The 13,583-nt window shown below is 34.5% G+C and overlaps 1 protein-coding gene across 1 annotated transcript in view; it reads right to left on the bottom strand.

Moving 5' to 3' along the window:
• LOC127857477 (uncharacterized) overlaps window positions 1-13,583 on the bottom strand; it is an 85,069-nt gene that overhangs the window by 67,703 nt on the left and 3,783 nt on the right. Inside the window, exon 4 of the mRNA XM_052393873.1 lies at window positions 6,435-6,546. Within this exon, the coding sequence (XP_052249833.1) occupies window positions 6,435-6,546 (112 nt within the window). The remainder of the gene's footprint in view (window positions 1-6,434; window positions 6,547-13,583) is intronic.

The raw sequence follows: 13,583 nt of genomic DNA on the forward strand, positions 1-13,583 counted from the left end.
ATTGTGTAGTTAAATTGTGCAATTGTATGATTTTGAGTTTAGGCTTGACGTCTGATGGGTATTAATAATATTCAATCATTCACATGTAACGCATGAGCATGTTTACTGATACGTATAACGACGTGTTCTACAGAATGGATTTAGTATCGGTTCAGCTCTTAAATATATGAGAAGGATGTCGCATCGTTTACTGACGTCTCGAGACTCTTCAACTGAGCGTTGTCATTGGGGTCGATATCTGTTGCTCATTGAGCACATACGATCGTCAGAAGATTTGTTTCTTGCATTTATGTGTAGAAAGCCCTGTCAGATACAAACACCCACTCCGTGCGTGTGTTTCAAGAAATAAAATACCCTGCTTGTAATGACACCTAAACAAATGTGTTTGTTTTTATTCTAAATGGTTAGATGATAAATAATTTATGTTTGTCATAAAATGTAATGGAATATAAAACATAAGTGCAATTATTATTTGTTCTTGTGAGCAATAAGTTCGGTTATGTGTAATCGGCGTTCAACACGAGTTGGCTTAAACTGGTTTGGCACGAACTATTTCATTTATAATTATTGTTTGCCAGTGAATACTATTGATTCATGCTAGATAAAGTTGTTTTTGTAATCCTGGTCCAATCGATCGCTGATTGACATCAAGTGAAATATACGATACATTCCCAAAATAAACGAAAATATAGTTGTTTGGTGATATTAGAAAAATAAAAAGTCGGAAAGTTATATAAAATAACTTAATTGTCAGAATCCATGACATTAATAGTCAAACATGTTATTATGCACCATTTGTGAAGTTGAATTAATTTAATTTCAAAGTTTACTTGAACGAGTAAACGAATATACGGCCTACGCGACTGAATGTATTAATCTTAAGGTTCTGGTATCTATTTTGTTTCGCGCATTTAATTGACCAGCAATTGTCCCGTTTTGAAACAAGATTTATTCCCAGTCGTAAATTCTCAAAATTATAAAGTAGAAAATACTACCAAGAAAACGCATCTTTCCTTAACATTTAATGTATGTACATTGTAAACTATAACAATACATACACAATTCATACATTATATGTGTAGTTAATGGTCATGCACAAACCATAAGGAACTTAAATTTTCTTAAACAATTTATCAGTATAAAAACATAAGCAAAGGAAAGAACAAAGACAGAGATTTATATATTAGATCCAGATCTGTTATTTGTATTTGGTTTAGAAATTTACACTAGCAGATATTCATTACACAACACGTCGAATTGATAATGGTGCATCAGAAGTACAATGTAAGGGCACAATTGTTATCAAAATCTGCACGTTAAGGAATAAGTTTCTCTTATCCACGCAGCTTTTCATTTATCAAGAAACAATGAAAGACACTCGCATCTATTTATTTTCAGCGCGTTACTAAAAAATAAAGAGTCGTCATAGCGAGTAAACACGATTGTCATGTCAACATATTGTTCTTGCAATATTACAACATGATGTGAATATGAACGATTCATGATATGTTTAATTATGATTGAAATTTCATCTTCCATTATAGTGTTTTTTTAGATTTAGTTTATCATGCACAAGTTAACGACGATACAGACGGGTTCTCCGGTGTTGTAGCAGACCTACTAACAACGATTATCTATTAAGTATCAATTATCCTTTTTTAAATCTACAAGGTTCGGTGAGAAGAACAGTCGTTTCATTTATCACAGAAGCCATAGTCGACATTTCGTATCAATTGCGTATTAACATTTCGAAGCTTTATTGTGACAACATACATGTATTTAAGGATTTTGAGTACACATTTCCTCGCGACTTAATCACACACGTTTTTACGAGGTAAATGGATTAAAGTATGCTTCCCATAGATTGTATTATCGGTAATTTTGAAATAGGAAGCGGATATATATATACATTTTCTTACGTACTGGAAACTAAGTGCAATCGTCTTACGAACGCCCAAATCGGCTGTGTGTTTGTTTAGAGTTAAAACGAACAATTTTTTTATATAACTGTTAATCAAGCATCGTCGTGTTGGAAAAAGTATGTGTGGTTAAGACTAGTGTACTTTGCACTCACCCACTAACAGTATGCGAATGATATTTCGTAGTGTACTATGTGATTTTAGTTTCTCTAATATTCTAGCGATCATTCAATGCTAATGTGTGATCAAGAGTAACTAGTTTACCAATTAAAATAAGACCGTTTTAAGAAATGACGACGTATATTTTCTCTATAACTTAAAGTGGTTTATTGTATTTATATACAGTTATATTTGAATGATAAAAACTTGTATGTGTGATTATTATCAACGTACATAAGTCTGAAACTGCGTCTTAACGTAAAACATGCCTACTGTTACGTTTTCGATCAGGTGAGGTTAAACCACTGGGCGAGCTAGGAGGCCGCCAAGGACGGCAAATTATAGGACGGTTGCGGCACGTAATCATATAAATAAATAAGAATATCCGCCGTTTAGTTTCGGGCTTTTTGGTTCTAACAACGACAACTAGTACTGGTATCACTGAAACAATGGCAGCAATACGAAGGGAAAAGACGATTATACCAAACGACATATGTTTTAGATATCAATCCCCGATCATTATGCGTTCATTGGTGTGCACATCAAGATTTCTTACATCAATAATCAATAAATAATCAATATTGATAATATTTATAATTAAGGTAAAAGAAGTATTACAACAAAAAATAAATACTAACGCAACATTGTATAATATTTTGTCAATTAAATACAACACACGCGGTTGCTATCTCATAATATAATATTTTATTATCCGAGTATTTTTATCCAGTCATTAAAAGAAAAGTAGTAAATAAACACGCTTAACAGTTACATAAACATGTTAAATCAAAACACAAATATAATAAGTCGTAATGCATTTCCTAATGATTTAACAAAACGAGGAAAACGGAATAATATATGGGAACAGCCAACGTGTTTTGTCATAAAAACCTGTGGCATAAACCAAAGAGTAATTCAATGCAAGACTATATCATTATTCCCCCGCTGATAATTCGGGATGTTAAATTAGTATTCGTTATCGAAATGATGAACACAAATAGCTATTAATGAGTATATGGTAGTATAAGCTTTAGAAGATTGGCATTCATTATAAAGAATGGATTGCAAATCTCTAACTATGCTCATATGCAAGAATAATGCAGATGATATTTAGTTAGCGATAGACTATTGTTTATAAACCAACCGAATTAAAAGTTATGTTAAAGGTGTCGTATTATTATGGTACATATATTCAAATTTTAACAACTCTTGTAAACACATGGCGATTTGGCGAAAGACTTGAAAACTGTGTCGGTCAAAAAAAGCGCACACAGGTATAGGGCTTAATGCGCACACAGGTATAAGGCTTCATATCGTGTGTCGGTCATACGGTTGGATGACGTGTAGTAACTCACCGTTCAACAGTTCTCAATGCTAATATAACATATTTCTAAGGCACGTTGAAATGGAATTAAACACAAACCAAATTAAATTTCTCCTTAAACGTGTCTCTCGTTTGCAGAATATAATATCAACCATATATCACGGTTACGTCTCAGAGGAAGTGCGTGGTTTTTGTTTTCATTTACAGTTCTCAAATATGTTAATAGTGTATTTCCGTATTATTAAAGGGATTGGTAAGCTGTATATACTGTATTCATATGTCTTCATTTTATGGGATAGCTTCTGTGATTCAGACTTAAGGAGTAATTGCTCTTACTTAGTGCAGAATTGAAACATTTTGTAATGAATTACCGGATATAAAAACAAACACCGGAATTCAAATATGTTGTAAGGCTTCGCGCGTAGGTTTCGAAACAGTTCTGCAAAGACATAAAACGTAATTTAAGTATTACAGAAACATTTACATAGGTTGTTAATACAGCCATTAGAATATATTAATTTCGGAATTGTAATGTTTATGTGTTTATTCTGAAGAAAAATTGTAGAACGCATGTATCACTTTACAATTAGGTTGTCATGTATCTATGGTTCCTAGGGCCGCAAAACGACAAACACATGCAACCAGATATATTAAGAGAATATTTTTACAGAATTGTAGTGTAGCAAATAAGCTCGTACATTTAAATGATAAATAGAGGTTTTTATTACTATATTTACGCTATAATGCAACATAACACACGATAAATGTTTTTTTGTATTTTCAAAATGTGTACGATGTGTTAATGCTAAAATGAATTTATATCGGTTTGTAAATGCCTGTCTTAATCATCTTTGTTTGATAATCAGTTAACTGACGTGTAAAATCATAACACTTGTTTTTGTCTGTTTATTAAATGTTATAAATTGATTACATCTAAGTTACATGTACAATATTATATGTATTAAAACTGGATTTATTTAACTATGATGTGCTTTGACAATCAAAGAAGGTGAGCACAGCTTTAATAATATGTTATATAAAGTGTTGTGTTTGTATGTGTTGTCCATCTTTCAAGGGTCACATTAGTGTCTTAAAAGACTAGCGATTGGTGGAATACTATATTTTCTGCAAATAATTATGGGACAAGTCTATTCGTCAGAGATTCTGTCGTTCAAATTACACAGTATAAGCTTAGCTTTGACAAACATAAAAGGTGTTCAGCAGATTATATGAATATTATTCAATTGTATCAGGAATTCTCATTTTGTCCACACGGTAATCGTATCTTAATCCAAATATGTTATATATACCATACACAAATACATTTTAATTGGGCGGTGCTCTGTAAAAAAGGGGTTTTATGCGTGTGCGTAGAGTGTCGTCCCAGATTAGCGTGTGCGTTCCACACATGCTAATAAGGGACAACACTTCTCGCCAAATATGGATTTTTGCAAAGAAAATACTTTCTTAAAACGAAAAAATATAATTTAAGCGGAAAATATCGTCCCTGATAAGCCTGTTCGAACTTCATAGGCTTATCTTGGACGATACTTAACGCAAATGCATTAAACCCCCTTTTCACAAAGCACGGCCTTATTGTTTTCTCTCACAAAATAGCTGTTCTGACATCAAATGACAGCCGGAATGAAAAAGTATCAAACAAAGTCCGTGATCCGACAGCAACCGCTTTTTATCTAATATCCAAATTATACAAGCTTTATGTTGAGAATATTGCTGCCATGAACGAAAATCGACGTCATAAACACGCGGAAAACAAGGACGTTAATGTAAACGTGAAACGGTCGTTATTATGAACGATGTATTTTGAATTCGTGAACGATTTGTCGAGAAATGAAAAAAAAAATATATCACGTAGATGTTTAATAGTAATGCATATAAATGTGTTGATTTGAACGTGTTGTAGACATATTCCCAAGCAACAGGTTTTAAAGGGCACATTTAAGCTTTGGCTTCTAGCTCACCTGATGAATAATTAAATGAATATAAATAACGCTTATGATGTCACGTAAATTGTGAAAACATTTAAGTCTAGTTGCATGCATTTCTTTGGTTATTTGGCTATTCGCATTATTATGCAACTGTCTCGACATTCCCCAGAGTGGCTACAATTTTGTTCATGGAAAGTTGTACGTATAAATGTCAGTTCGAGAGAAGCTATGAAGACTTGAACAATATTTGGAAATGTATAATACGTAATGTATTCAACATTATAAAGGTTCATACTTTTTATTTGGGACGAACCCCACAATCGATAATTTATTCACCACAGTAACGGGATTTTCGAAACTTATTTAGAGCAAAATTATGCCACTAAATCTCAATAATTAAATTAAAAAAAAAACGATACATTTGTTTCGCTAAACGTGAAATGGTATTTGTCTATAATGCTTTAATATATGTTTTTCTTTTATCTTTCTTAAAAAATTAACTTTTTATAGCGTCCGACACCTTGCGTGTGCCTTTACAAACGACGAAAAATAAATGTGCAGATTAAGACAGCACATGTTATGTTGTCGCTCAAATTCTTATTGCTACATCATTAAAGTAAAATGTTATTGTTTTCATGTATCGATGTTAAACGTGCCCAATTAAAGGGACGTATCATGCAAATTATGAAAAAGGTTAGACCAGCTTTATGCTCAAAGAGTTTCGTCGTCCATTTAAAGTAATGCTAAGAATCATACAGTTGTGTGTGCTGTAAATGGCTTTCGTTCGTCGTTTCTAGCTTGTTTTAATTCATTCGTTTTTGTAAGAGATTTTCTATCAGCTGCTGAGTCCATTCTGCTGGGTGCATTTGTACAAGGTGTGATACAACCTTTCACGTGCAGTTCATCATTTTACGAACCGTTGCAACCCATGACATGATGTGTTATTGTCCTCATCTGAGGTTGTGATGCACCACACTGCTTCTTTTAAGTGCTTCAAGCCATCGACGACATAACAAAATACTGAAGCCATAGTCTACATTTGGTCATGTATCGATCGTACCCTATCGAAAGGTACATTTTTACTTTCGTACGAAATCCCCGCGTCCATCGTGTCCTCATCGCCGCGAGCAGATGAACAACTTCCGTCACGGAAGATTACTTCACTGTCTATCGCAGTCGGGTTACTCATATTTGACTTAAATGGTTGTAATACAAGTTTGTGTGAAATAGATCTTTTTAAGTTACTGTTTACACCTTGTGTTTAGCAATGATTATTATGTCTATTTAAAATAAATACCTTTCAAAATCATGCAATACTAATGAACGCCCGTATTAACATGTAGCCGATTTTGTTCTGATAATATCAATAATGTTATTTCATTTATATCTAAGCATTATTAAACAAACAATTGTGTTCACTTATTTGTACATTAGCTTTGGATTCGCATTTTCATCTCAATCGCGTCATCACAGGGACCAAACGCATGTGCACCAGTGTCAAACATATTTATCGCGTCTGTTAAAGTACTTGGGTCGTGAATGATGTGGCTTGGACCACACTTAAATTTGAGTTCGATAATGACTCCATTAACCCCTAAATGAACGCCTTATCTATTTAAAACGCAATATGGTCTAATTTACTGCTTGCACTTTGAAGGTTTCAAAATATATTACTAAGACTCAAATGTTCAGATAGTGCGAACGTATTGAATGAACGCTTATTGCGTTTCATTTATCGCATGAGTATTTTTTAATATTTAAATTTCGTCAATAATGATAATGAGATAAACAACGGGCTTCATGTTAGCAGAGTTTAGTGAATATTGTTCATGTCCTTATCGATTCTTATAAACATAAACACTGCTCGACAAAATCATGCATTTACAATTTACCATAAGTCTGATTATTGCCTAAAATGAATGATCTTGCAAACCTGAGGCAACCTGTTTGAACTTGTCGAGCAGTGTTTATGCAAAACAATCAAAGTCGATTACTCGGCTAAACGTTTCGCTACAAATGAGTTCTTGGTAAGTAACCATGGGTTCGCGTATACTTTGAGTGTGTGTGTGCCTTAATGAGTGGACAAAGTGTCGATAAACGTACATATATTTTAAAATATTATACCATTGGCTGAAAGCTTATAAACATACATGCTCATTCTCAAACAAAAGATAGAATCTTCAGCGCTGCAATTTGTGTAATGAAAGCAGACATTTCATTTATCATTTCAGTTTTAGACCTTAAATCTCATGAGAAAAATACAACGATATTTATAAAAAGAAGCATACATTGTCAAAACTAGCTTCAACAATAGTTTTTTATAACGGGGTATTAGAATTCGCAACTGATTTTTTCAGAACTTTATGATTCATGTTACAAATTGAAAACTTGAAAAAAGCATTATGAAACTCAATTACAGATCAAAAGTATAGCATCCTCAGACTAATTCGTTTATCGTTCTTTATCAATCAAATTGCAGTATTATTTAACCGTAATGGCTGATATCTTACGAGAACTGTTACTTCATGCATAATCAATGTTATCATACGTGACACCAGTGAAGTCAGGGACATTTTATCAAAGAAGCACGATACTCAGATTATGAGTGTATTATAGTTTTGGTATTTTATGATATTTACAGAGTATTGTTTTGTATGAGTATTAAGTAACGAATGATTTAGGATAATATGGATCCAATACAAGACATTCGCGCTGACGTTTAATATAAATGTAAGTTATTCTATAAATCTTTTACTTGTGGAAACCCGCCGAACCAGAAAACAGATACACTTGACAGTTAAAGAGGATGTACTTTGCAGTTGTAAAACCAATTGCCAATAGCATATAAAATATTTGTCCCGCATATGGTAACCGTGGTTATGTGTTTAATATCCCGTTTTATGTCTAAGGGGTGTATGTATCATTATATCGAATAAGAATATATCCACACAACGTCAATTCAAAGCATATCCAAATTATATCGGTTGTCATCTGCTTGCCAGAATCTTCTAGTCAGGCAGCTCTGTTTTATCGTGATTTACATTACCTAAGTTGAACAATCTCACACATATTTAATATCAACTTAAAGGACAATTTGATTCACTGCAAAAACGCCTATCATATCTTTAAGGCCATTTATGGTTGCCGTCATTTGGATGTCTGGCGTTTAAATAACCTAATGGATGTACGCTAAATAGCTAAATTATTTTCCATCATCCTATTACTATTTTAAAGTTAGGTATATACATGTAAATCTGTGCAGATCTTCAGACCAATATGTGACTCGTTTCGCTCATTGTACTATTGAAGTCGTTAAATGCCTTTACGTGATAATGTACATTCAGTTTAAATAAATTTAATGTTGTATGTCTCATGCATAGTATTTATGTTTTCAAATGTTTGATTTGTCCTGTAATGATTAACATTAAATGGCTAGGCTGTATTTGAGATGAAGTGTGATCCAAAAGTCTCGGTGATTTATACTCAATATTCCAAAACGGTCACCACATTTTACAGAATTGTTAAGATTCATTTTGCTAACTTTGTTTCTGTTTCACATATAAAAATTTCATAGCCGTCTTATCATTAAATATAGTGGCATGCATGGAATATATACAATGTTTACCTTTAGCGGCACCAGCAGAAACGTAACCTTATTAAACAAAGCGGTCCTTTATGTATGGCTTTAAACCAATTACCAAACAACGAGGCACACTACAAATGTAGTACACGAGAGACACGCGTACGTTACATGAACACACGAACAAAATGACTAAGGTATCGCCTTTAAAGTCCGTGCAAACCTGTTGAAGTTTAAAAAGCTCCATACCTAACTCTTGGCTCAGAATCATTTATAAAATATTTATGTGTAATACGAATTTTCCTTATGGAATCGAGAATCAAATTAAATAACAATACAATAATTACTATTACAGTACTAAATGGAAATATAGAGTTAACACATTTATAATATATGATCACATGCAGCTTAATACCCTTTACAGTGACGTCGTAATAATATTCAAGACACAATTTAGAACATTAACTTGCGTTTAACAAATAACCTGTTTTGATATTATAATTAATCAAAGCGCTGTAGGCACTGAAGGCCTGGGTCTAGGTTTAGTGTGACGTAAAATGCATTTACGTTGTTTTGTCCGAAATTCTCCCTTTTTGTCCGAATTTATACGGATTGACCCTGGCGGTTGAGTGCAGAAGCTCAGAGACTGTAAAACAAGACAATAGTTGTGTATATGCTACAGTGTACATAGATGGTGGAGGACAACACGATACTGGTTGTGGGAACGATAACCTTTTGTTCAACTCTACAGATCTGGTTGAGGTTCGTCTACATAGGCGATGAAGATATACAACAACAACATGGCCGCAAAAAACTGTTATTGTTGATGGCAAATAAATCACTTTCAATAGCCTAAAATAGCTTTCTATTACATAATTAAAAGATCACGAAAACACTCATACTTTCTTTGTAATATGTATACAAAAGAAAATCCACTTAAGCCCAAGTCTCACTTTTACCGGTAGAGCCCCGGTCTATCCCGGTTTGCTAACGCCGGTCGACCGGCGAGGACCGGATGATTCGTAGAATTTTTTTAACGCAGCCACACTTTTACCCGGTGCCGCCCCGGCTGAAGCCGGTCAACAGCCCGGCAGAGTCCTGGTCAACCCGGACTGGCTACGGTTTATCCCGGTGAAGCCCGGAAGAGCCCCGGTTGACGCCGTCAGTGCCCCGATGAAAGCCGGCAGCGTCCCGGCATAGCCCCGGTTGTCGCCGGTAGTGCCCCGGTTGAGCCCCGGTTAAACCCGTCAGAGCCCCGGTATACCGTAACACCGCCGGCACTCACCGGTGTCTATACCGGCATCAGACCCCGGAAGAGCTACGGCAACGCCCCGGTTTTACCCCGTGGTCGCCGGTAATGCCCCGGCGGAGCCCCTGTGAATGCCGGTGGCATTCCGGCAGAGCGCCTGTTTTCTAATATACCGTAGTTATACAGAGACTATAACGGCATTCACCGGGGCGTTGCCGTAGCTCTGCCGGGGTCTGTATGGGCACCGGTGGAGCTACGGTGCCGTCCCGGTTGTTCCCGGTGCCGCGCCGGTCGTTGCCGGTCCTTCCCGGTGATTCCCGGTTTATCCCGGAGGTATTAAACATTTTAATTCTTTCCCGGTGGAGCCCCGGTTTTCCCCGGTTCAACCCGGTCGTCCCCGATGGAGCCCCGGTTCATCCCGGTAGAGCCCCGGTTCATCCCGGTAGATCCCGGATCACGCAAAGGGGCTACGCCGGCATCATATTGAGACTGGGCCTGATAAAGAACGGTGTACAGATTGTGTACGTTGTCTTACGTAGAACGTTTCGCGCTCGATTTGCGCGCTCGATCTGCGCAGTGAAATATCATATCTTGTAAATTCGTATATTTCCGAGAATGATCATGAATATTTGTTGTTGTTTATTTCATTTTCTTTTTTCTTGAATGTCTCGTTAACGCAAAATATAATAACAATATCGTAAAATATGTTTATAAAAACCAAATGTAATGTCTTCAAAAAATGTATCAGAAAAAAATTCTTCTTACTGTCTCCGTAGACACTCGTATCTTTTCGGCTTAGACCGTCAAGTGAGGAACTTATTCTCGTATGAATATGTCGTAGCCAATGCTTAGCAATTTTGCTTCAATAATATTATTTTTTTACACGTTTTACGACACTGTCATGTTATATAGTGATGTTCTGTATTTACATGGCGACAATGCGAAATTCGATGGCGACAATGCAACAAGGATAGTACGATGGCGACAACGCGATAGTACGATGGCGACAATGCGACAACGCGATAGTACGATGGCGACAATGCAATAGTCATATCGTATTGACGTCATCGTATCATCGCATTGTCGCACTTCTTCTAACGGTACCGCGGCATAAGGTGAAAATGGTGTCTGCATTTTCAGAGCAATAAAATTCCCAAAAGTCTTAGGTAATCGTCCCAGGATCGTATTCACCAACTTCCTAAATATTGAGTACACACTTTCCTTACTTATTTAACAATGTACCTAAGGCAAGGATTTCCATATCTTTGTTATTAAATACGTTCCGAAGGTATCGCATAAGGCAAGATTTACGCTTAATACTTAGCTAAAATTAATATTCGTTTGATTCTAAATAATTCTTAAATTTGACACGTTCAGTCAGAACGATTACTATCTTAGGACTTTGACGCTGGAAAGTGCTCGCAAAATGGCGGAACTATTTTAGGTAGATGATAGTTAAGTAATGGAACACGATGCATTATGTACGAGGATTACGCTTCCGGCATCTGCCAAAGCATATCTATATCGATTGTATGCTGTTGTTGTCGATCTCTTTGTCAACAACAAACACTTATCGCATTTTGACAAAATACAGAAGTAAATTCAGAAGTAAAATAGTTTATTCGCTTAAAAAAGAGTTCATTAGGAGGATACATTTGTTTCTATTTTGTTTATCATGAAGTAAGTGGGAACTATTTTGTTTATCATGAAGTAAGTGGGATCTATTTTGTTTATCAAGAAGTAAGTGGGGTATATTTTGTTAATCATGGAGTAAGTGGGATCTATTTTGCGTTTAAGGAATGAAAGTAAACGCACACGATTATAATCAAAGTATATTGTTTTTGTACAGATTTGAAATTAGTGGATGTATTAGTTGCTATAATTTGACAACATAGCATATTGACAATGTTTAAATAAATGATTACCATTTTTGGGATGTAGTTGATTTGCACAAGCATTTAATCAATACAACGTCTCACCTTTTTTAGTTGTCGATTTATGTTTCATCAAAAAATAAAAAAGGACAACTACAATTCTTCAACTTCAAAAAAAGATTGTACATTTTCATATATTTGTTGATGTACAACAAAGTTTAACCTGTATTCTATAGAGGTTGAAATCACCAAATAAATGTGTCATACTCATTTGGTAATCAAAATAGTAAAACTCGATATTAACTTGTTTACTTATTTCAATATTAATTTTTAGAAGATTCCATATAAATACAGTTCGTTCTGCCAACACAAAAAAGCAATACTATATATATATGATCTTCTTTTTTTATCTTTCTAATCATTACTTTATAAGTTGGCTTGACCCATGAAATTATGACAATTATAATCACAAACAAAACTTGTCTATTCATTTCTGTATAAGTGTTATGTATTTTTGGCATACACATTCATAAATAGCTATTGAAAAAATCTTGATATGCATAAAACATCAATAATATACTGCATACTTTGGGTATAAAGTACTATCAGACAAAATTATTGGTTGCATTTAACTTTGATGCAAATATAAATTGACTATAAAATATTGTAATGGCAAATATATCTTATTTAAAAACATGAGGAACTTATTGCAGAAATGCTGTGCTCTGTTTACACTAGTGTTGTCACTTTGCAATCTATCAAATGTGTTCAAGGGGCCCAAGATGTATGGAATACTGATATGTTTTGATTATTTAAGGTAAAGTAATAGTTTTTAATGCAGTAATACATGTTTTCCTAATTATTGTTGTATTTGTATTTAGTTTTCAATAAAAGTATTGATAGTTAAACAAAATACACAGATGAGATTGGTGTGTCATCAAGAGATTCTCAATCTTAATGTAAACAAACGTCACCGGCATTATGTCACATCCTGAAAAAGTACACTTGACTCTTAAAAAATAGCGTTTGTATGTCACCTAAAAATGTTTGGGAAATCTAATCTGTTGATAAGTCCTCCTTCCGTTTACGGTTGTTGGAGAACTAATTGTTTAGCTACAACAATCGTGTTATGCTTGTTTTACTTGTGTAATTACACTATTACTGTAGTGCAGGTTTAGAAATCTCATGAAAGTCCACACTTTTACAATCTTGATATGCATAAAACATCAATAATATACTGCATACTTTGGGTATAAAGTACTATCAGACAAAATTATTGGTTGCATTTAACTTTGATGTATATATAAATCGACTATAAAATATTGTAATGGCAAATTAAATTAAATTAAATTAAATGCTGAACGTTGCAAAATATCTTAGTGAAATAAATATTGTTTCAACCCTTTTTTAACTTTTGTTCAAGTTGTTTGTTTAAGCTTTAAGATGTGGTATTATGTCATAAGAATCAAAATCTCTTGTCTGTTGAAATGTTGGCCTTTAACGAGTTAAGCATGGCGTTGTTGACCAAG

This window comes from Dreissena polymorpha, chromosome 14, assembly GCF_020536995.1.
Source record: "Dreissena polymorpha isolate Duluth1 chromosome 14, UMN_Dpol_1.0, whole genome shotgun sequence".
Taxonomy (NCBI): domain Eukaryota; kingdom Metazoa; phylum Mollusca; class Bivalvia; order Myida; family Dreissenidae; genus Dreissena; species Dreissena polymorpha.